General features: G+C 52.2%; 1 protein-coding gene across 1 annotated transcript in view; it reads left to right on the plus strand.

Moving 5' to 3' along the window:
• The window catches only part of KSR1 (kinase suppressor of ras 1), a 146001-nt gene that overhangs the window by 74650 nt on the left and 50968 nt on the right, over nucleotides 1-20383 (plus strand). The window contains exon 2 of the mRNA XM_028109359.2: nucleotides 4175-4315. Coding sequence (XP_027965160.1) covers nucleotides 4175-4315 — 141 coding nt within the window. The remainder of the gene's footprint in view (nucleotides 1-4174; nucleotides 4316-20383) is intronic.

Here is a 20383-nt window from a genome sequence, read left to right on the forward strand (position 1 = left end):
ATGATTCTTGTTCTTTCTTTTGTTAATGTATTGTATCACGTTGATTGATTTGCGGATGTTGAACCAGCCTTGCAGCCCAGGGATAAATCCCACTTGGTCATGGTGAATAATCCTTTTAATGTACTGTTGGATCCTCTTGGCTAGTATTTTGGTGAGAATTTTTGCATCCATGTTCATCAAGGATATTGGTCTGTAATTCTCCTCTTTGATGGGGTCTTTGTTTTTGGGATCAAGGTAATGGTGGCCTCATAAAATGAGTTTGGAAGTTTTCCTTCCATTTCTATTTTTTGGAACAGTTTCAGGAGAATAGGTATTAATTCTTCTTTAAATGTCTGATAGAATTCCCCTGGGAAGCCATCTGGCCCTGGGCTTTTGTTTGTTGGGAGATTTTTGATGACTGCTTCAATTTCCTTAGCGGTTATAGGTCTGTTCAGGTGTTCTATTTCTTCCTGGTTCAGTTTTGGTAGTTGATACATGTCTAGGAAAGCACCCATTTCTTCCAGGTTATCTAATTTGCTGGCATAGAGTTGCTCATAATTTTTTTTTTCTTATTACAAGCAGTTTTATATATGGTGACTCACTTGACCCCCACTTGCATAAAATGATACCCTTTTTATAGGTGGTGAGATTGAAGCTGAACTAAGGGGGATTTCCCCCAAGATCCTTGATCTGGGGGGGGGGACACTTAGTGAGCACCTCCTTTGTACCCTTGTGGCTGGTACTACCTACCAGCTGTTAAGCCCATTGGGGGCGGGAGTTGAGACTTCACTTCCAGCCCAGGGTCCTCCCTGGCGGCCGGAGAGCCCATGACTCTTTTCCTCTTGCTGCTGGTCCCGTTGCTGAAACCCCAGGTGCTTTTCTATTCGGGAAAATTTATATCTTGCGGTTTTGTGGTTAAGAAAAAATGACATCGCTCCTGAACGGTCCCCTTGTTGGCTCCTGGGGCTGGGCTGGCAGGTCCCCCACTGCGGTTTGTCTGGGAGAGTAGCCCCCCCGAGTGCTTCTGCGACTGTGACCAACTTTCCAAAAAGTGAGGCCGACTTGTCTTCGCTCAGCCGGAAGCTGCTGCACACCGGCTCCCTACGTCCTTTGTGAACGAGAATAGCTTGGCGACTTGAGCAGAAACCAAACCTGTAGGTGTCGTTTTCTTTACGAGCTCCGGGAGAGAGCAGCCGCCGGGACATCAGACCTGCTGGCAAGTGGGTCACCACGCTCTGGGTGTCTTCCGCTTGCCTTGTCTCAGCACAGCCAGCCAGGCGTATGGGTGGCTAACTGGGTGCAGTGAGGAGTCCCTTCAAGTTCTGCATCGTCATACCCAGGGGACTGCCTGGTGCCGTCTAGCGGGGATCTCTAGCAGCCTTGAAGAACAGAAGCTGCTCATTCCTCTTCAGGGGGACTTGCTTTGCTTTTTGAGACTCTCAAGCTCCTGAGTGACCCCTTGTGCAGTTGGCCTTTGTTTTCTGCGATCGTTCTGGTAAACAGGCATGCCTGTCAGGACTGCAGTATGTATCGTGCGTTCATGTGTCCATTCATCCAGCAGAGGCTTTCCAGGGGCCAGCCTTGTGCCCCAGGAGCTCTGCTGGTTCCTAGTGGGGGCCCAGAACACAGACCAGGCACCTGACCTCGTGGAGTGTGCAGGCTAAGGAGGGAAACGGCTCTGGTCGGGGAGGCGGGCAGGGGGCTGAGGAGCAGGGCTCCCTGCAGGAATGGAGTTCTAAGCTGAGCTATGGCCCAGGGGTCACGGGGACGAGCCTTCTGGGCAGAGGGCCTTGAGGCCGAAAGGGGCTGGATATGTGGGAGGGGGCTGAAGTCGAGAAAGCCCCAACCCTGGCTCATCGCTGAGGTGGGGTTGGCCAATCTTCATGTTGACTTGTGACGGCCAAAGTCATCTGTAGAGTGGACGTGTTCTTAATTGGCTCCCAGGGGTCCGGTCCTCAGTTCTCACGCCAGTGGCAAATGGCCTTCCCAGCTACTGCCGTGAGGGCCTGCTGCCCGACCTCTGTGACTCTGTCTACTTATTTGATGTTTGGCCCTGTCTTGGGTCAGCTCTTCGAAGCTTGAGGTTGGAGAGCAGCTTGGATGGAGGGAAGGAGCAGCTGTGAAGAGCGCTTCAACGCGGGGATGAGGCCACGTGTGTCCTTGCCTCCTTCCTTCCTCAGGCTGTTGTAAGCAAGCGTTGTGTGTCGTAATAGGCGTGTGGGGACAGTCCCAAATGAAGTGGACACCGTCCCTGCCCCAGTAGGTACTGCTCTGGGGACTTAGGTAGCCTCGGGTGTTTTCTGTACGGTAATTCAACCCCCCCAGCAGACCACGGGCTCGAAGTCACCACACCTGTTGTAGGGAGGAGAGAACCACAACTCAGAAAAATGAACCGACTTCCCCAAGGTCACATAACTGTTAAGTGGCAGAACCTACATTTGAACCCCAATGTGGTTCAACTCCGGAGCCTGGTGCTCTGTCTGCTGCCCTGGGAACTCACGTCTGTTGGGGGCGACCGGGTCAGAAGCGTGAGTATGAGGCCACCGTGATAGGGGCTGCCGTTGCGGTGTAGACCCCACGTGTGCAAGGGGAGATGGGGATTGTGAGTAGGCCTGGGAGGTCTCGCCCAGCCCGAGGACACTGTGGCCGGAGGAGGAGGGGACTCGTAGCCACTGCAGGCAGTTGGAGCAGAGGCCCAGGGGTAGGAAAGTACTAGAAGTCTTTGAGAAGTCGCTCCTAGGTGAGTGTGCGCCTGCCCGGCAGGGTGAGCCAGGGGTGGTGTGGAGTGATGAGCCTGGGAAGGAAGGTTGGGGGCCCTGATTTTGGAACTGGCCTCTGGTCACTCTGGGAGGGATGGATCGTTGTGGGGGGAGGCTGGACGAAGGACCTGAGTGCCTTTGCTTGACCCTAGAGGATAAAAGCGGCATTCACATCTTCTTGTTTGTTAACCGTGCTCTGAAGATGTTCCTGGGGGCTCAGTTCCACGATGGGACAACGGATGCACTTCTTGCGTGGTGACCCGGGGTTGTCAGGCTCAGCAGAGAGTGTTCCATTAGCAGTGGCACTCGGAGGTGTAAAGAACGTTTGATTAGCCATGTCAGCTTGGGGTATCTGCAAGGTGTGTGGTGCAGGAAGGCCGGGGTTTGCCTCCGTGGAGGTTTCTCTAAATATTGAAACTGGGAATTGAGTGGAATTATTTTGTTCGGACTCAGTGTTCCCTCCCTGGCCATTGTGCCCACTTGCCACTGAGCCACTGAGCCACTGAGCCCTCAGAAGGTGGCAGGACTTGGCAGCTCCCTGGTCCTCCTCTTGGGGCTGTGAGCTCATTTCTGTCTGTTCTGCTCACCCTTCTTTTAATCAGGCCCGAGCTGTACTGAGATTCTCAGCCTCTCTGAGAGGGAGGTTCTGTTGTCATCCCATTTTCTGGAGGAGGAAACTGAGGCTTTTCTGGGCGTGGGGGCTCAGTAACTCATCCAAGGTCACAGGGCTAGGGGGTGCCTGAGCCCCCGGATCCCAACCCAGGCAGTCTGATTCTAGGCTGGAAGCCTCCTAAGTGGAAGGTGACTCATTCTCCATAAACCCCCACATCTTCCGTAGCCTAATGTACTGACCCTTCCCCCACCTCTCCCTAGGCAGGAAGCCCTTCTTCTTCTTCTTCTTCTTCTTCTTCTTTTTTAATAAAGGTTATTTATTTATTTATTTGACAGAGAGAGAGAGAGAGAGATAGCGAGAGAGAGAGCACAAGCAGGGGGAGCGTCAGGCAGAGGGGGAGGGAGAAGCAGGCTCCCCACTGAGCAGGGAGCCCAACGCAGGGCTGGATCCCAGGACCTTGGGATCACGACCTGAGCCGAAGGCAGACGCTTTACTGACTGAGCCACCCAGGGGTGCCCCCAGGAAGCCCTTCTTATATCTTAACCCCATTCTCTGTCCTGACCAGTGTTGCCCATTGCCCTCTGGGGATCATAGTCCTTGGGGTGAGGCAGTGTCACCTTGGGGTGAGGAGGGGGTCATGGGCGGCTCTCCAGCTCTTCTGTTGGCTTTGTCAGATGCTTCTCCTCTCCTCTACCCTCCATTTCCTACTTCACTGGTGTTTGAATGACGGCAGTGGGGGCGGGGGGGGCATCCAGCAGGCTCCTGGGTAGAATGCTTGGGGTGGCCTGAATGACCCAGCCTTTTCTTCCCTGGGCTCTCACAGGCGAAGCTGGTCCGCTACATCTGCAAGCAGCAGCAGTGCAGGCTGAGTGTGGCTCCTGGTGAGAGGACCTCGGAGCTCAACAGCTACCCTCGCGTCAGTGACTGGCTGTGCACCTTCAATGTGAGGCCGGCGGTGGTGCAGGTAAGCGGCTTGTGGCAACTGTGTAACTGTGGTTGGGAGAGGGGGGAATGGTTGGGTGGGGGGTGTCAAGCAGGGGGACCATACACAACCCAGGGACTAGCTCCATTGGGACTGTGACCGCAAGGCCATGCTCTCTACTCTCCAGAGGGGACCTGGGAGGACAGCGGTCGTGGGAGGGACCCAGGGTAAGGGTGGCTCTAGCCTGTGTCCTGGTGCCACTGCTTAATGAGCTGGACAGCCTGACCACACTGATGGTTCATTGATTCTCCATAAGGACAGCCTGCCAACATTTCTGGAAACATTGGCTGTGTGACAGGCACTGTGCTAACTAAACACTTTGTCTAGATAATCTCACTTAATTCTCACAAAACTCCGTGAAGGAATTACTGTCATTATTGCTATTTCATACCTGAGGAAATGAAAGCACAGAATGGGTACGTGACTTGTTTGAAGTCATACATATGACTTCAGCAAGTGATCGCTTTGGGATTTGGAAACAAGAGTCGGAGTTTAGTTTTCTCTGGTATCTGCTGTAATGTACTGTTTTCGCTGCTCGGTACCCACTTCCCATCCATCCAGCCTCCCTCCCCTCCCCCCCAACCAAATAACTATAATCAGCCAGTGAGCATGGAGAAGTGTATCCTACGGCAGGTGTCAGGGGCACAGGGCCCTCTTGTGAGGCATCAGTAAATCAGTGTGTAGCAGGTGTAGTTCACCCAGTGAGGTCTTTTAAATCCCTTTGATTCTAAAGATTTTATTTATTTATTTGAGAGAGAGAGAGAATGAGAGACAGCATGAGAGGGAGGAGAGTCAGAGGGAGAAGCAGACTCCCTGCTGAGCAGGGAGCCCGATGTGGGACTCGATCCCGGGACTCCAGGATCATGACCTGAGCCGAAGGCAGTCGCTTAACCAACTGAGCCACCCAGGCGCCCCCTAAATCCCTTTGATTCTAAAATTAAACGTTGTCTCTTGCTATTATTTTAAAAGCAATATGAATTGATTATTTATAGACACTTTGGAAAACAGAGGAAGAAAAAAATCACATATATATTCCTACGACTCAGCGTAAGTCCATGATCATTAAGATATAAGATCATTTTGATATTTCCTTCTAGTTTTCTTCCCCCACTAATACTTAAGTCTTTTTAAAATTTCTAAGGGGTCAGACCCGTGCTGTAAGGTAGTTACTAGCCAACGTGGCTACTATGTACTTGGAACATGGCAAATCCACATTGAGACGTGCTATAATTTCAAAGATAGAAATCCAAAGAGGCGTTGAATTCTGAAGACTTTGTGTAGAAAAAAGTAATATATTAATAACTTTTCATATTTAGTATACATTGAAGATGACACTCTTTTGGATATAGTAAGCTAAATAAAATGTTGCTAAAAATGAATTTCATATAGACTCACTTTTTAAAATGTGGCGACTCAAAAATTTAAGTATGTGGCTTGCAATGTATTTCTCTTGGGCAACACTGGTTTAAACCATCCTGAATAAACAGTTTTGTTTTGCTGTTATCATTTGCTGTTGCTAACCAGCATGTTTTCTTTGTACTTTCACACTTAATAACCCCTCTTTTAAAGTAGCTGCATAATGTTTGATGGTGTGTATGGGATGTGGTTTATCAGGCAGCGGTTCATCCCAGTCCTTGGCTATTATATATAACACAGTGGTTAATATGATTTATGCATCTCTTTGTATATTTAGGAATTTTCCCTAGGAGAGATTTCCTGGACAGGAAGTGACGTGATCATAAAAGGTCCTGTCATGAGGAGGAGGAGTGGGAGTACATGGGGGTAAACGGGGGGACCCACGGGGTGCTCTTAACACGTCACAAGTGCCTGGCCTGGCCCGGCCCCGGCAACCCTCATATTTGTGGTGCACACCAGCAGTTACAGAGCTGGCAGGAAGGGGCTCTTGGGCGGCTCAGCCATTGGGCGTCTGCCTTCGGCTCAGGTCGTGATCCCGGGGTCCTGGGATCGAGCCCCGCGTCGGGCTCCCTGCTCCGCGGGAAGCCTGCTTCTCCCTCTCCCACTCCCGCTGCTTGTGTCCCCTCTCTCGCTGTGTCTCTCTCTGTCAAATAAATAAATACAATCTTTAAAAAACAAAACAAAACACAAAGCTGGCAGGAAGGAGCTGGTCTTTGTGAAGGTTGAGTTTCCTGGGGCTTTATTAACACTTACGCATGCACATGTGTGTGAGGAGCCACGTCTCCCCACCTGCCAGTCTCACAGCTTTCTGCCACACAGGAAGGAGATCTCAACAACACATAATGGTTGTCCATGGTGATGTGTTTTAAGATCATGGACTTGGGAGCCAGGGAGAGTTGAACGGTCGCCCCTGCCCCCCAGCCAAGCCCAACCTGTACCCCACCCCTCCCCCAGTCCCAGAGACGGAAAGGAGCCTCTCCTCACACCTGGAGGGTGCCGGGGCCCCACAGAGGTAGTGACTTGCTCAGCGTCTCGCCAGCATCATCCCTTACTTGACAGACGAGGACCACAGGTTTGGAGAGGCCGAAGGGCTCTGTGATGCTCTCGAGGTTCAGACCCGGGCCTGCTGGACTCCAAACTGTGCCTTCTAACTTCCTTTCTAGGGCCTGAGCCACCTCTGGCAGAAGGCTTAGCTCCTGAAGGCATTTTCCTTGGAGCTGCAGAGATCTGGAGTGTGCCGGACACCCAGTTCTGCCCATGTCCGTCTGTGAGAGAGGAGCCAGGCGTGCCCAGTGCAGAAGCCGGCACCATGGAGGCTGGCTGCAGGGGCGTTGAGGCTCCTGGAGAGCCCCATGGGGGCAGCTGGGACAGGGGTCTTGCAGCCAGGCCCAGAGGTGTAGCAGATACTGCGCTAGGTGGTGTCTGAGTCAGGAGGTCGTGAGTGATGCAGCAGAGCTAGTGGAAAATGATGGGCTGGCTCATTTGAAGGCGGGGGCAGTCAGGCAGGCGGGAGAGCCCAAGCGCCAGATGTGGTTTGGGAATCAGGCTGCTACCCGGCCTGGGGGACTGGGGTAGAGTGTGAGCAGAGAGCTCGGTGGGAATGACGGGGTCGCGGTGAGAGGGCAAGAGTGTCTCCAGCTGCCCAGTGACCTTCCCCGGTGACCTGGAGATCACGAGGCGGCTCCGAAACGTTTCATGCCGAGCTCTTGTTCTTCCCCTTCCATTCACAGAGACATGTTTTCTTCCCACCTCTGCCCACCTCAGAGAACGGTAGCACCATCCCCCTAGCTGCCCAAGAGGCCGTCCCTGAGTCTTCCCGTGCCCTCCCTCACATGTTCAGGCCCTTAGCCAGCCCTGTGGGCTCTACCCCTGCCCCCTCCCCCCGATCTGCAGACCTCATCCCCTCTCTCCATCCCCAGTGCCAGCCCCGCGGTCAAGGCCAGCATTCTCTCTTCCCCAAACTCCTGTAGCGGCCCCTTAACTGTCTCCCTACTTGATCATCCATCCGCTCCGTTCCACTTCCACACAGCAGCCAGAGTGTCCACAGAAACATGAATTGGATCATGTCATTTTTCAGTGCTTCCCATTTCTTTCTGAATAAATGCCCGATTCCTCACCCACTTGGGCCTCTGCTGGCCTCCCTGACCTGATCTTGCTCACTCTCTCCTCTTTGCTCCCTCTGGTCTGACCTTTGCACTCCCTCTTCCTCCCCCTGAGTGCTTTCTCCTTGGCTCACCCTGTGGACATTACCATAGTATCCAGTCCCTTGTCACCTCCTCTGAGCAGTCTTCCCTGATAACCTGATCTAAAGATCACTCCTACCCTTTGTTTTCTACCAGTGCATCTTGGCTGATTTTTCTCGACGACACCGACCGCTTCCTGGAGTGTATCTAACTTATTTGTTGTATGTGGTCTGTCTGCTGTCTCCCACTGGAATACAAGCTCTGTAACAACCCAGCGAGCGTTGGGCTTGATGTGACAATCGAGAGGGAGGAAGGGTGAATCTCATTATTACGTGGTGGGTGTCCCAGGAGTCGAGGGTTTGGTCCTGAGTGGGTGGAGACGCAGGTTACTCCAAGGTTTGGCTTTTCATGCCCTGCAAGAGAAGCCACTCTAGAATCATAGCCCCAAAGATGCACCTTCCCAGCTCTGCCCAGCTACCCACGAGTCAGCCTCTAGGAAGAGCCCTGGGAAGGTTGGTGTCCTCGGGAAGGCTGGGACAGGCCAGTGCCCCAAGGAGTCCTTGGGCCTCTCTGGCACTCCTGACCATACCAACACACTTCACTCATTAAGGGGTTGTGCTTCCGGGAGCCTGGCTAGCCCCTCGCTGCGAGGCCTCTGTAGTCTGTATGGGGCTGCGCCATGACCTACGTGCCTCTTGTGCTCCGAAGCACTTGCTTGTGAAGGTCAAGTGCTTAGAGGCACAGTGGTGTTCACTGGGGTGGAGGAGAAAAAATTTAGGCAGTTCCTCACCTGCTGTTACTCCTGAGTGAGAACCAGCCCCACAGAGACTGCTGGAGGTTTGCACACAGGTAGGTGGAAATAGCCATCTGCTGAGTGAAAAGCAGCAGGGAGTCAAAGGAAGGCTGGGAGAGCAGGGGCTGGTTGGAGGCAGTTTTCTGAATCAAGCGGCCGGGGGAGTCAGCTCAAGGCCTAAGAAGGGCAGCAGGAGGACAAAAGCTGGGCCCCGGTCTGCCTCCCACCCCCTTGCCGGTGGCAAAGCTCACTCATGGGCCTCCTCACCAGGAGGTTGGTGGAACTGAGGCCAAGGACATGGGAGCCGGAGGGTGGGCCGGGCCGGGCTGCCTGAGAGTACCTGGGGCATGGGCCAGCAGCTTTCTGCATGGGTTTTAAGAATCACAAAGAACCATTGGCTGGGAATCCATATGGTTTCCCCAAACTCTCCAGACCCCTTTTCTCAAGATTATTCTATTTCTTGCCTGCAAATCTCAGGTTGGTTCTTAGGCCCAGGCCAGAGTATGCTGAAGGTTGGGAAAAAGGGCTGTTTACCTGAGTAACCCCAGCCCCTGCTGATCAGAGAGGGGGCCTGCCTCCACTTGGCTCTGCTCCTGGAGTCTCTCCTTGTACTTGGCGGGGGGCACAGTGCTGGGGGCCCAGAGTTAGAGCAGTGTCCTGGCACAAGACTCTGACACCCACCCTACCCTGCTCACCCTAGACCCTGATGGGTCTTGTGTGCTTGTAGCCGGAATTGGTTTTAAAACTTCCACCCATCAAAGATAGGTACAAATCTCAGAAACCAAAGCTCCAAACAGCATAAAAACCCATGCTTTGCCAAAAAAAGAAAAAAAAAAAAAAAAAAAAAGCATGATCTCAGAGATAGAACCCTTTCACTTCTGAATGGTATCTGAACATTGCTTGTTTTCTTAAATAAACGTTTTATTTTGGAATAGTTTTAGATTTACAGAAAAATTGCGATGGTTGTACGGAATTCCTGTATATGGCCTTCACCCAGATTCCCCCATCGTTAACGTCGTACTTTACCGTAGCGCATTTGTCAAAACTAAGAACACAATGTTGGTACATCACTGTTAACTAAATTCCAGACTCTCTTTGGATTTCACCAGTGTTTCCATTAGTGGCTTCTTTCAGTTCTAGGAGCCAATCCAGGATAGCACATTGTTCTTATTTACATACAAATTTGTTTCCTTTTTTTAATTTTTTATCATTGCTAAAATGGGCTCGTACGGTATTTTTTTAAGTCTTAATCTCATCTCTGTTAGCCATACAAATCCATCTCATTCCTCTTTAACAGAGACTAGTTACCAGGAAAGATTTCCTCAAGCCAGCTTAGCAATGACTGTGTGAGGGGTGCCCATCTGCACACATAGAGGCGCACGCAGAAGGCTTCAGCCTGTGCCCAGAAGAGTCCACGTGCCCAGCTGCACGGCGCCTGGCCTATGGGAAGCCCTTGGCAAATTATGTGCTGGGTGTGAGGGAGTGACCGAGGGGGGAATGAAAGTCATCATAGCATGGAGGCTGGAGATGGAGACTTTAAAACAGGGTCTTATCTATGTGTCCTTTTTTTTTTTGGTTGGTTTGGTTGGTTTTTAGGATAAAGGATCTGAATCATGAAGTCTGGCAGTTAACTTTGCTGAGCTATCGGTCCTGAAGGGCCCCAGCACTGGTATAGCCCATGGTGGTCGGAGGTGTCCCTTTGGCCTCTGCGTTCTCTGCTTATCTTGACCTTCCTGGGAAATCGTGCCTTTTTGCTACATGAAGAGAGGGACTGGATGCAGACGTGGCCCCAGGCTGGTAGTGGCCCTTCCTGGTTTCTGGTGTGGATGAAGGGCCTCTGCTCTCCTCCTTCCCTTTCTGAGTTAGATCTCAGCCCCCTGCAGCTCCAGAGCCCGAGGTGGGTGCTTCTGACATACATGACCTTTGATTCTAACTCCTTTGGAGACAAGACAGCTTGGGAGACACCTTTGTATGTTTACCCAAAACCATCAGATCTTCCTCTAGAGCAACGCTGTCTAGCAGCATTCTGTACTGCCCTACCCAACCTGGTAGCCACCAACCACACGTGGCCACGGAGCACTTGAAATATGAGTGCGACGGGGAGGCCAAAATTTAAATTTTGTTTTACTGTAATGAATTTTCACGTAAAGAGACATATGGCCCTTGCTGGTGCTGGGCAGTGCAGGTGTGGAGCCTGCCCTGGCGGGACCCCATGCTCACAGCAGAGATGCTAGAGACGCCCCACCCCCGCCAGCCCCAGGAGCTCACAGGCTGCGGTGGGACTTGCCCAGAGCCGACACCAAGCGCCCTGATGGAAGGCAGCCTGGGATGGGGTGGGGGGAGCAAGCCGGCAAACCCACCCTGGGAGATGGGAGAAGGACCAAGAGCGGGGAGGGCTTCCCTCAGAGCTGGGACCTAGGCCGTCGGGAAGGGCAAGAGGGCGGGATTGGTCCCAGCAGAGACCCTGAGGGCTGAGGGCGCTGGTTGGGCCTCACAGGAAGTGCTCGCAAAGGGCTTGGCCTGGGGAGAGACTGGCCAGCAAACGGTCAGCTCATGGAGATCTTCGTGTGGGGGGATTTGTCTGGAGACCAGTGCAGTGCCTGTGTTTGTGGACGAGAGAGAGAGAGAGAGAGAGAGAGAGAGAGCACTAGAATTCTTTTAGGGAAACTAAAAACCCCTGCCCGTGAGAAGGCTGGGTTCATCACGAGGACAGTGCAGGGGCACCGCGTGGGGAGGGGTCCCCGAGCAGGAGAGTGCCTTCGCCCTCCGCCCTCCCCAGACACCTAGAGTCACACACTGTGACTCCTTCCACCCTCACCCCCCAGACCTTCCACAGGTGAGAAATCGCAGCTTCATGTTCTGGCTGCAGCTGGGGGGGAAATGATTTCAGAGCCTACTGGTGCGGGGCCATCCCCCTCCCCCCCCCCGCCGCAGTTTCCCTGCTGGAAGTTGTTAGAGGAAGTGGTGAGCGCTGGCTGGGATCAGTCCTAGCAGAGAGAGGTGGGCGCTTCAGAGGCTGGGATTCCAGGGCCTAAGCCACAGGCCACAGGCTCCCCGGGGGAAGGTCTCGCTGGTGGCATTTTCTGAACGGAAGATGCAGGCAAGTCCGGTAAGGGGTTTTTGTTAAGGCCTGGACTGGGCAAGTTTCTCTTTCCCTTTTCCTCTACTGCCCTCGCACTCACTCCCATGTTTAAAATCAGGCCTTCTCTTGGGGATGGGGAAGAAAGCTACCTGAGGTCTGCCACCATCTTGGTTTCCCATTGGCTGGGAGTGGCCATAGCTCCATGTGGGCCCTGGCGGGTGGGCTGTGTGAAGCCACAAGCTGTGGAAGATTAAACCGGAAAAGTGAGCTGGTATTTGGCTCCTGGGTTCAGCTTTAATGCACATGAATCCTGCTGCCCTTCTGCCCAGCCTTCCCTCATGTCCGTCTTCCCAGCATCCTCACCCTCTCCCCCTGGGGGGCCAGAGGCCTTGCTCTTGGCAGCTGGGAGCGGCCTCTGAATGCAGCCCGCACTCTCACTGGATCTGCACCGGCTCTGACTGCCTTGCAACTGAGGATCTGAGGTGTCAGTCCCGGCCCAGCGGGATGGGGAGACGGAGGCCTGGGGGGGTGGGCTGGTGTGCCCACGTCACCCAACCAGTCAGGAGAAGAGCTGGAGATGGGATATGGAAGGAAGGAGGCATTTTGGGTATATATCATCCTGTTTAATCCTTACACCCAGGGGAGCGGGGGGAGACAGCTTGGTCCCCATTTTGAAGCTGAGCCAACTGAGGGTCAGAGAGGTTGAGTGACCTGTCGGTGCCATACAGTGACATGATAGCTGGGTCAGGATTTAAACTCAGGTCCCTGTGATTCCAAAGCCAGTCTCCCTTCCTTGACTCAGCTTCTTACTTAGATTAGCCCAGCCGGGGGTTACTGTATGCAATTGTACGATTGAATTGAACTCTTTCAGGGCGCCCGGGTGGCTCAGTCGGTTAAGCATCTGTCTTCGGCTCAGGTCATGATCCCGGGCTCCTGGGATCGAGCCCCATATTGGGCTCCTTGCTCGGTGGGGAGCCTGCTTCTCCCTCTGCCACTCCCTCTGTTTGTGCTTTCTCTCTCTGACAAATAAATAAAATCTTTAAAAAGAAAATGAATCGATCTCTGTCTCTCTCTCTCTCTCTCCCCCTTCCTTCCTGCCTTGCTCTGAGATTTCTTCCTCTCCTCCTCCCCCTCTTTTCTTAATATCCATTCATTCGACATCCATTGGTCACTTACTTAATTACCACAGGGGATTAATTGATGAACAAAGTACAGTCTTCTCTGGGGGCTTATTGGGGTGTGGGATGTACACATCTACAAATAACCACCATGGAAACAGGCTGACGGGCCCCAAGGGAGGAAGGGCTGAGACGGGGCCCCATACAGAGCTGAGGGCCTTCCGGTGTCGTCTCCTGTTCACCCAGCCATGCACTCGTTTGGTGTACACTTAGCTTCTATTAAGTGCCAGGCCCTGTTCTGGGTGCTGCGCGTGAGTTCTTATCCTTACTGAACTTGCATACATCCCTCTCTCCAATAGATGAAGTGCTTTCTTTTCTGGTTCTGAGCCAGAGTGCCCTCTTTTAAGCTTTGAGTGTGAAATTGCCCCCGGTTTCTAGAAACCTGAAGAAAACTGGAGCGTGACTGTTCTGGCTAGCCCTGTGCTGGTCGGCATTTATGAATAGTGAGCCCATCTCCTCAATCCTCTGGATTTCTGGGCTGTTGAGTTCAGTGAAAACCGACTAGACTGGATCCCGCTCCATGCAGGCAGGACTCTGGCTATTTTGTTCGCTCTGTCCCTGCTGCCTTGTGTCCTTGTTGAATGAATGACTTCAGATCAGATCATCCAAAGAGTTTTGGTCCCTTGGGCTGAGGGGTCTCAGGAGCATTCTCACCTGGGCTCGTTGAGGGTTGTATTGCAGGGGCCATGAGGGGAGGTGTCTGGGGGCTGCCAAGGGTGGCTGAGGTCGGGGTTCCTGAGCTGGCTCTGCTCTGTTCGTTGAGGGGCCGGACTTGGCATGGCTGTATGCCTATAGCCCTGCTGTGGGATGACTTTGGCTTAGAGGGTGCCTGAGCTGCCTCCGGGGCCACCCAGCTCCTGCTGTCAGTTTCTGTTCGGTGTCCCCTCCTCCGGGATTGGCCTCAAAGGCAAGATTGCTCTAGAACACATCTAACCAGCCGGATGTATCATTGGGAAATTCTTGTGTCACACTGTTTTAATTATTGTAAACAAAAGCCCCTTATTACCCTTCTTTGGAAAGAAAATCAATATATGCATTTTGGTGGCTCGGTTCTCACCTGGACGCTTTTGGGCAGGTGGCAAGATTGGGGAAATAGACAGCCCAGAACCTGGTGTTGGGAGGCGAACAGAAAACTTGATTTTGCCAGTAGCTCATGGACAAGTCCCTTACCTCTCAGCCTGTTAACTCGTCTGTCGGTTCTCTAGCTAGAAACTGAGCAGTCATTTCTCATTCCTTCTGCTTCCTTACCTCCACATTTGATTAACTAGCAAAGCCTGCTGGCTCTATTTCCAAATCCATATCCCAAGCCCACCTATATCTCTTTTTCACTACTGCTCCCCCCTCCCCCGCCCCAGGCCTAGCTACTGCACGGATTTGTGCAGTAGCACCTACATCACTCTCTCTATCTACTCTTGCCCTCTCCTTCATTTCATTTTCCATGAGCCAAGAGTGATTTTTCTTAAAAGCCAGATCCGATCATCTCACTTTTCTGAGTACAGTCCTTCGTTTAGTGTCTTGCCTTCAGCATAAAATCCAAGCCCCTTCACCATTACCTGCAAGGCCCTGAAGTATTTGGCATCTGCCTCCTTCTTCCACACTATTCCCTGCCCCCCTACTCTTTGCCTTGTGTTAGAACACGTCAGGTTTCCTGTCATAGCCCAGGGCCTTTGTATGTTCTGTTTCCTCTGCCTGGAAATTTCTGTACTCTCATGGCTAGGATCTTTAGAGGTCGGCTCTTCAGAGAGGCCACCCGGGCTAATATTAGATGCCCCCCATGTCTCAGCATGCTCTTTCCTTTTTAGCATTTATTCACAAATTTCAGTATTATTATATGTATTAGTTATTACTAACTGATATATTACATACTTTAGTTTTTTTTTTTTATTCTGTGTTTCCTACTAGGATGTAAGCTCCCTAAAGAAAAGGAGTGCGTATTTTGTTGGCTGTTGTGTTCCTAGCCTGGAATAAAGTGCCTGGCACGGAGTTGGTATTCAGTAGCTGTCTGTCGATGAGATGAATGAAGGGGAGGGATAAATAGATGGAGGAATTCATGCTACGAGGGCACGTAGTAAGTACTAAGTACAAGCTGTTATATTCTCCTACTAGTTAGAACGTTTGCGTAGCAAGTTCCAATGCCGACTGGCTTACACTAAGAACTTTTGTCAGCATAGGTAATAGAAGTCCAGGGAGGTCTGGATGCAGAGGCTCAGGTGATGCTGTTAAGAGTATACTTCTCAGCCAGGCCTAACCCACGTGGCAGGCACCAAGGGTACCAGCAGCTAAGCCTCACTTTCTTCCTGCATGGTGGTGGTGCTTGCCCGTGGTCCTAGAACTGTAGCTGAAAAATCCCACAGAAGGCTGTGCATGGCCTGCCTTTGGTCATGTGTTATACCAGAGCCAAGCACAGGGCTAGGAAGCTGAAAAACTCCAGTTAGCCCACACTGGGCATGGCTCAGCCCTTGAGCAGCATGGCGGAGAGTGCGCGGGCTCTGAAGGGTCGGTTTCACCTGCGCTCCGGAAGTGGATTCCTGGAGGAAAAACAGTTCTGCTGATGGAAGAAGAGACGTGCATTAACATACTCACACCCCCAGATGGCAAGAGAGGTTTTACTGCAGCTGCTGTGGTCCCCACCCTCACCAGAGGCTCTCCGTGGGGCTTCACAGAGCTAATCATTGCTTCTTGGCTTTTTACCTTTCTTTTTTTCTTAATATCCAGTAATTTACCTGGATGTGCATTTTCAAAATGTGAAAAGTATATAAATTAAAACAATAATTCTACCATTTATTGAAGATTTACATGATCTTACTACTCTGAGGAAATGCTATAAACATTTTGGTGCACTTCCTTCCAGTCAGCCTTCATTTTTGGCTTTTCTTTTCTTTTTCTTCCTTTTTTTAAATGAAGTTTATTCATGAATTTATGCTATAAATTCTTTTTTTTTTAAAGATTTTATTTATTTATTTGACAGAGAGAGGGAACACAAACAGGGGGAGTGGGAAAGGGAGAAGCAGGCTTCCTGCGGAGCAGGGAGCCCGATGCGGGGCTCGATCCCAGGACCCTGGGATCATGACCTGAGCCGAAGGCAGACGCTTAACGACTGAGCCACCCAGGTGCCCCCAGATTCTTTTTTTTTTTAAAGATTGTTTTATTTTTAAATAATCCCTACACCCAGCATGGGGCTTGAACCCACAACCCTGAGACGCAGGGTCGCACGCTCCACTGACTGAGCCAGCCAGTGCTATATAGCCTCTGTGCTATATAGCCAGCCAGCCAAGTATAGCCTCTGTGCTATACTTCTTTAGTGAGTGTTCCCAACATGCCTGGGGCTGAGCTGTGAGCTTTACGTGAAGTGTCTCTCATTCGATCCTCCGAGTAACCTTATGAGATGATGTCTTACTCCATCTGGGCTGCCATAACAAAATACCATAGACTGGGGGCTTATAAGCAACAGAAATTTATTTCTCATAGTTCTGGAAGCTGGGAAGTCCAAGATCAAGGTGCCGGCAGATTCAGTGTCTGGTGAGAACCCACTTCCTGATTCATAGACTGTGGTCTTTCTGCTTTGTCTTCACATGGTGGGCGGGGCCAGGCAGCTCTCTGGGTTCTCTTTTATAGAAGGGCACGAATCCCATCATGAGGGCTCCACCCTTATAACCTGATCACTTCCCAAAGGCCCTACCCCCAATACCATCACCCTGGGGATTAGGTGTTGAGGTGGGGGCATGAATCTTTAATCTATAGCAGGAGGCAATGCTTTATGCCCAATATGCAACTAACAGTGTCACTTACCTGAGGTCCCCTAGACGGTACATGGTGTGACCAGGATTCATATCGAGGACATCTGGCTCCAAAGCAGGGGTCACAAAATACACACCCAGAGACACACACACATTTTAAATTCTCATAGATAGAACCATGTGGTACATTCGCTCTGTGATGCCTGAACACTTTTCCTTTTTCAGAATTTTATTTCAAAGCAACATTTTCTCAATCTAATTACAAGCGTCCATTACAAGAAAATTTGAAAATAAAAAGGCTCAGAAAAGAAAACAAAATCCCCCCCACAACTCCACCAGCCACTGATAGCCAGCCCCTCCTTTTACATTTCTTTTCCCATTGTACATCAAGTAAAGTTCACTGTTCTCGGTGTATCGTTCTAAGAGCTTTGACAGCTGAGCCTCATTTTTCATGGTTGTCTTGGGTGCCATCTAGGGCATTCGCTGTAGTTCATAGGACTCTTCTGTGGTTGTCCAAACCACCCAGCCCCAAATGTGTGAGAGCTCCAGGAGGGTTAGGGGTAGTTGGAGTTCATGTGGGGGTGGGGGTTCCCCAGATGATTCACCGGGAGGAGGGAAATGATCGCGTTCCTTGTTGACTCAGGTCAGACTTTCTGGAGGTGAGCAGCAAGGCGGAGAACACCTCTCTGTCTGTGGCCTGGTATCCCGGGTATCTGGGTCCCCAGGTCCCCAGGCCCCTGCAGTGAGGCCCGCCAGAGCCTGAGTGTCTCACAACCAGCACCTGCTCCGGGAGGTATGTGCTGACTCCCCAGCTCCCAGGCACAAACTATTTTTGGCTACGGTGACTGTTCACTGCAGTCATGAAAACAGAAACTCCTCTCCCTGCCTTGTCCTTCTCTGAGACGCTGCACCCGGGGCTGTGGCTGCCGGGGACCCAGGGCTTGGGCCCCTCACCATGCATTGCCTGTGGAGCTGGGTGATGGGCAAGGCTGCAAGGGGCACGGGGACCCCACCACCTGTGGTCCTGCAAGAAACAGGAAGCCTGGACCAGCCCAGGCTGGAGGGTTGCAAGGTAGGTGCTGGGGTCCAGGATCAGGTGGCCCTTGTACAAGTCCCCTGAATGAGTACATTTCGCTGGTCTCCAAGTTCTTACGTTGCTTACTGTCTATAGAATATGTCTGGAGAGATCTAGATTGTGATTTCCATTTCATTGTTTCATTCCCTGACTTTCTTGTGGTACGTGGCTGGGGAACCATCAGGATCTTACTGGAATAGGTCTTCCCGATCCTTCTCGTGAGTGAATGACTTTTGGCTTGTTCGTGCTTTGGGTTTGAACAGGATACATACTTGTTCTGAGCCTGCTCCTTCTGTAGGGAGCTTAAGGAACTGAACTTGTACAGGCAGCCCAGCCCTGCCTGTCAGTGCTTCTGGTCACCCAGGCCAGCGAGGCCGAAGGGTATAGAGGGTGTTGAGTGCTAGCTTTGGAGTTACATGGACCAGGGTCCAGTCCGGGCTCCGGCGCTCCCTGGTTGTGTCTTGAGTAACTTAATCTCTCTGAGCCTCACTTTCCTTAGCCACCAAGCAGCTGCGCACAGGCCCCTTCATGAGCAGTGACAGTACTAGTGGTGGTTATTTTTATGACTAGACTGTTTGTGGAAAGAGGAAGCAGAGCAGCTGAGTAAGAATCGGCGTGCCTCCGCCTGGGGCAGGTCTTAGGCTGCATCGTAGGACCTGGGTGTTTGGGTGTAGCTGGTGATGTGGGGCTTGCTGCTGCTTTTCTAAAAGAAGGAAAGGGGTGCACTGTCATCAGTGGGCATGGGTAGGGGTGGACAAGAACATGGAGTTGGGAATTTCTGCCCACTTGCTATCTTTTAAGCCACCAAGACATAAGGGACTTGCAAGGCTCTGGTGAGGCCCTGAGCCCAGAAGCCCATTGCTTCTGGATTCCATGGGGCTCTGGGCTCACGAGGCAGGCACCTGGCTTGGCATCCCTCAGGCTAGTACCTTTGGAGGTGATTCTCAGGGTAGTCCTTACTACCTCTTAGAATCTGGCAGGAATGCAACCTTTACATCTGGGTGGGGAATGCTCATAATGAACAACAGTGAGCTCTCCCAGGGGTCCGGGTTAGCCTGGTGCTGGACGCTGGCAGGGGTGTCAGGAAATCTGGGCCCTGGTCTTGGTGCTGTTGTTCAGGGTGACCCAGGCAGGTCCCCTCTTCTCTGTGGTCCTCTGTTTTCTCCTCCATAAAATGAGTGTTGGACTAAATTGTCTCTAAGGTCCCTTTTAAACCCTGCCCTTTGACCTTGGCAGAGGAAGGATTTATCCTCTCCTCAACCTCATGAATATCCATTAGGCCCTTTCATGCCCTCAGCCCCTTGGGTGGCACCAGCAGTGGCCTCCTTGGCTTGAGTCTTGGCCATCCACTTGGGCTGCACTGGGTTCCCCTACTTGGAGGCCCATTCTTGCTGTGGGGCAGGAGTTGTTTACAGGGTTTCTGGAAAACTACAGAGATCTCCTTAAAGATCTTGGTCTCCCGGTTGGATGCCCATGGGGTAGCATGGAAACAATGCAGCCCCTGTTTTCAGGTGGAGTGGCATGGTTCTCAGGTCTCCGGCCTGGGCGCACTTTCTGTGGCCCAGCGTAACCCCCACCCAGACAGATAGACAACCCCAAAGGACAGACTGCATAATTGCACGTTAGCACGTGTCCCTCTGGTAGAGGGGTCTGTGATTTGGCTCTTGGCCCCCAGCTGGGGCCAGGCACGTGCCAGGGCCCTAAGCAAAGCTGACGCGGCCTGAGGCCTCTCCGCCAGTCTGGGTGTGCTCTGGCGTGGTGGGCCTCGCTGGCTGAACTCAGCTCCCGCCCTGCGGGTTTGGAGGAGGAGGAAGTTGAAGACTGGCAGACCTGTCTGGGAACCCTCTTTTTAATGGTGTGTTTGGATGGGGAGAGCTGAAGGGGGCACCAGCCAGCAGTAAAGATGACCGCAGGTGTGCCCACGCCCAAGAGCCCCTGTCCGTCCCTTTGCCCGCAGGAGAGCTGGGGTTTCCCATGGGGAGATCCATTTCAAACCAGACCCTGCTCCCTGCACCCTCTGCGTGGGATTAGCAGGCATCCCAGTTTGCCAGGTACAGTCCCAGTTTAGGGCTATTGTCCCCGGGCGGTTACAACACGCCCCCCTCCCCCTCTGAGGTGTCCCTGTGGGGAGGGTCCCTCATACACCCACCCTTACTCAGTAGCCTCTCGCCATGCAGCTGCTGGCCTGGCTCACATCCCCATTGCCACCCTGCTTGTCGTGCTCTGACCTCCTTTGTCAACCAAGGATGCCAGGGAGGGCCTGCAGCCCTGGGGAAGCTGTGCGCCCCCCCGCCCTGCCCTACTTGTGCATTAAGGGACTTTCCTGTTTGCCAGTTCCCCAGAAGTAAAACGTCACCCAAGGGTTCATGTAGCCCTCTGGCTGCTGGCAAGCCCTCCCCCTGTCCCACTTGGACTCCAATCTTACCTTTGAATGTTCTCGTTTTTGTTTGTTTTAGAGTATTCCATTTCTGACTTGAGGTTTACTCTGGAGTCTCGAGGACAATAGGCCTTTTTTTCCCTCATAATCAGCAAACATCCTGGGTGTAGAGGACCGCCCCTGTAGATGCCCACGTGTCTCCTGTCTCC

The sequence above is a fragment of the Eumetopias jubatus genome, unplaced genomic scaffold (assembly GCF_037043125.1).
Source record: "Eumetopias jubatus isolate StellerSeaLion01/CBP00866 unplaced genomic scaffold, mEumJub1_p1.0 scaffold_10, whole genome shotgun sequence".
Taxonomy (NCBI): domain Eukaryota; kingdom Metazoa; phylum Chordata; class Mammalia; order Carnivora; family Otariidae; genus Eumetopias; species Eumetopias jubatus.